The sequence below is a fragment of the Crocuta crocuta genome, unplaced genomic scaffold (genome assembly GCF_008692635.1).
Source record: "Crocuta crocuta isolate KB4526 unplaced genomic scaffold, BGI_CrCroc_1.0 scaffold110, whole genome shotgun sequence".
NCBI lineage: Eukaryota > Metazoa > Chordata > Mammalia > Carnivora > Hyaenidae > Crocuta > Crocuta crocuta.
In genome coordinates this window covers 2,916,260-2,918,809 of record NW_027527386.1, presented here as the reverse complement: position 1 = coordinate 2,918,809, position 2,550 = coordinate 2,916,260, and the positions used below count along the sequence as shown (strand labels likewise).

The window sequence follows — 2,550 nt, the reverse complement described above, 5'->3', positions numbered from 1 at the left end:
ATCACGTAATGACGCTGCATCTCTGACTTCTCACTGGCCAGCTTGTCACATTCGAGCTTCAGGCTGCAAGAGAACAAGGGGGGAGGGGCCAAGGGCCAGGCTGAGGTCCCGCCACCATCCTGCAGGGGCGCCCAGAGCTCTGGGGGGGGGGAGAAGGACAGCCCCATCTGCGGAGACGGGCAGGGGGCGCCTCAGGCTCCCTAACTATAAAATGAGACCAGCCTCACAGACCTGGTGGCAGAGAAGGTAGTGGGTAATGACACGCATTACAGACGCGGACGCTGGGGCCACCTCCCTATCCGGAAACTCAATGCAGTCAGTCGTGTTGCGTTACCCGAGCGCCACAGATGATGCAGTGGACACACAGAGAGCTTGAGTAAGTGGCTCAAGGTCACACAGCCAGCAAGCTGGCTTCAGAGGCCACAGGCCTAACCGCTGGGACTGTTCCATTCCTTCCAGGGAGGAAGGGCAGAGAGGGTGCAGGGCTGGCTGGCAGGGATCTGGGTTGGACTCACCAAGAACCTCCTCCAAGGGGGGCGCCCAGGCCCCTCCAGGAAGCCTTGATTTCACGAGGGGTTAAAGTTCCACCAGCCTAACAGAGGCAGCAGCGACCCCCGGCCCCTTTCCCGGCAAGGACGAGCGCAGCCCATGTCCCCAGCCCACTTGAACCAGCCCTCACGAGAAGGGCACAGAAAGAGGTAGAAAGCCGGGGGCCGCCTGGGTTCCAAGTTCAGCCCCACCCCTCGGATGCTGTGTGACCCTAGTCAGTCCCCTCTACCCGTCTGGGGCCTCAGTCTCTGCATCTAAGTGCCAGCCTCCGGCGGGGAGGGGTGTGTGAAACGGATTAAGCCACAGAACGCTTCTAGAACAGCTTCTATTATACAGTAAGCACCCAATAAATGCATGTTGATTCTGCAGTCACCCCAGGGGCCTGGCGCCCCCCTCTGCCCAGCTGCCTGCCAGGCACGTCCAGGCTCAGAGACAAGCCACCGTTTGTGACGCCATAGGCCCTGGGAGTTCATTTTCTTTCATTTTCTTGAAAAACACTATTTGTTTGATACCATTAAAAAACAACAACAACAGGCAATTTCACCTCAAACTCTGAATTTCTGGCCCTTCTTGAAGATCTGGTAAATCCCGTGTGTACCCCCAACACGGTAGGACTGGACCCCTCACTGTAGAGAGAGCAACCCAGGTCCAGTGGATGGAGATCCCAAAGTTTAGAGGGGGCATCTGGCTTACCTGAGATCACATGGCCCTGTGACCGGACTGTGACCTCTAGTCTATGGGACCAGACCAGGCCCAGTGCTCATGGCCAGGGGCCAGGCAGGGAGGGAGGGACCCCCTGGAGGGGCTCAGAAGAGCCAGACCTACCAAGCCAAGCCCCTACGCTCTCCACATCAGGGGATGGAACAAAGTTCCTGGGGCCTGCCCTTCAACTGCCTGAGCCTCAGTTTCCTCATCTGTAAAATGGGCACAGCAACAGGACAATGGCGGAAGATAAACCAAGAGAATGTAGGTTCAGTATTTAGCACACAGGGGGCATGGAGAGTACCCTCAAAAGGTGAGATTTTTGTAGATCTATCTATATCTCACTGTTTCCCTTTCTTCTCAAAGAAAACCCAAGAAGCTTCTGAGATCGCTTTTGTGTGGGTAAACGGAGGCCCAGAGAGGGCCCAAGGCCCTGCTGGGACTCAAGGACCCCCTTCTGATTCCCAGGCAAAGCCCCACACTCCATAACCCGGCCTTGAGGCCTTGCATTCTTCAACCCAGGGACCAGGTGCAAATCTCAGTGCGCCACTGCCTTGCTGTGCATTCCCAGGAAATTAAGACCTCTCTGGGCTTAAATTTAAGTGTAAAATGAAGATAGTGCCAGTTCCTCCCCCTTAGATCCTGCACTTGGCGAGCCCTTTACAAGGTTAGATTTAAATTCTGGACGAAGAACCACCTTGGGGCATCTGCTGGGACCCCAGAGACCCCTTCTCCAAAACTAAGCAGAGAGAGATCCAATAGCCTACAGAATGTCTTCCCTTGGGGGTGGGGAGGGAGGTGGAGGGTCCACCCCCAACTTCTTGGGAGGTCTTTCATCCAAAGGGGATTGGGGTGGGGGTGGGGAGAGAGGCTCTGAAGCCACACAGACTGCTGAGTCTCTGGACACATAATTTAACTTATTGTGCCTCCCGTGTTCTTAGCTGTGAAATGGGCTGTTTTGAAGTCTAGGGGAGTTTAATATTGGAAAAGTGTTCACGACAGCACCTACCACATAAAAGGTCACTTTCTACCTACATTTTTTTTTTCAAGTACATGTATACAGCAGGGGCTACAACCTCCCCTCTGGGCCTGGGGAGAGGGTCCACCATCCCCCCTTCAGGCCCCTGGCCCCCAGCTCACCTGTGGTACTGAGCCTGCAGCAGCTGAAACTCATCTTTGATGCGGTCGCAGGAGTCGGAGGTGGTGAATTTGAGTTGCTGGGGTAGGTGAGAGGAGCCCTGTGGGGAGGGGGCGGCCTGGGTCAGGGCCAGGCTGGGCGGGGCGCCCCCCGGGGCGGCG

At 56.1% G+C, this 2,550-nt stretch overlaps 1 protein-coding gene across 1 annotated transcript in view; it reads right to left on the bottom strand.

The window, feature by feature from the left end:
- The window catches only part of TLE5 (TLE family member 5, transcriptional modulator), a gene marked incomplete at its 5' end in the record, with an annotated part of 6,402 nt that extends 3,853 nt beyond the window's left edge, over nt 1-2,549 (bottom strand). The window contains 2 exons of the mRNA XM_077751844.1: nt 1-63; nt 2,392-2,549. Coding sequence (XP_077607970.1) covers nt 1-63; nt 2,392-2,549 — 221 coding nt within the window. The remainder of the gene's footprint in view (nt 64-2,391) is intronic.
- Nucleotide 2,550: the final 1 nt, after the last annotated feature.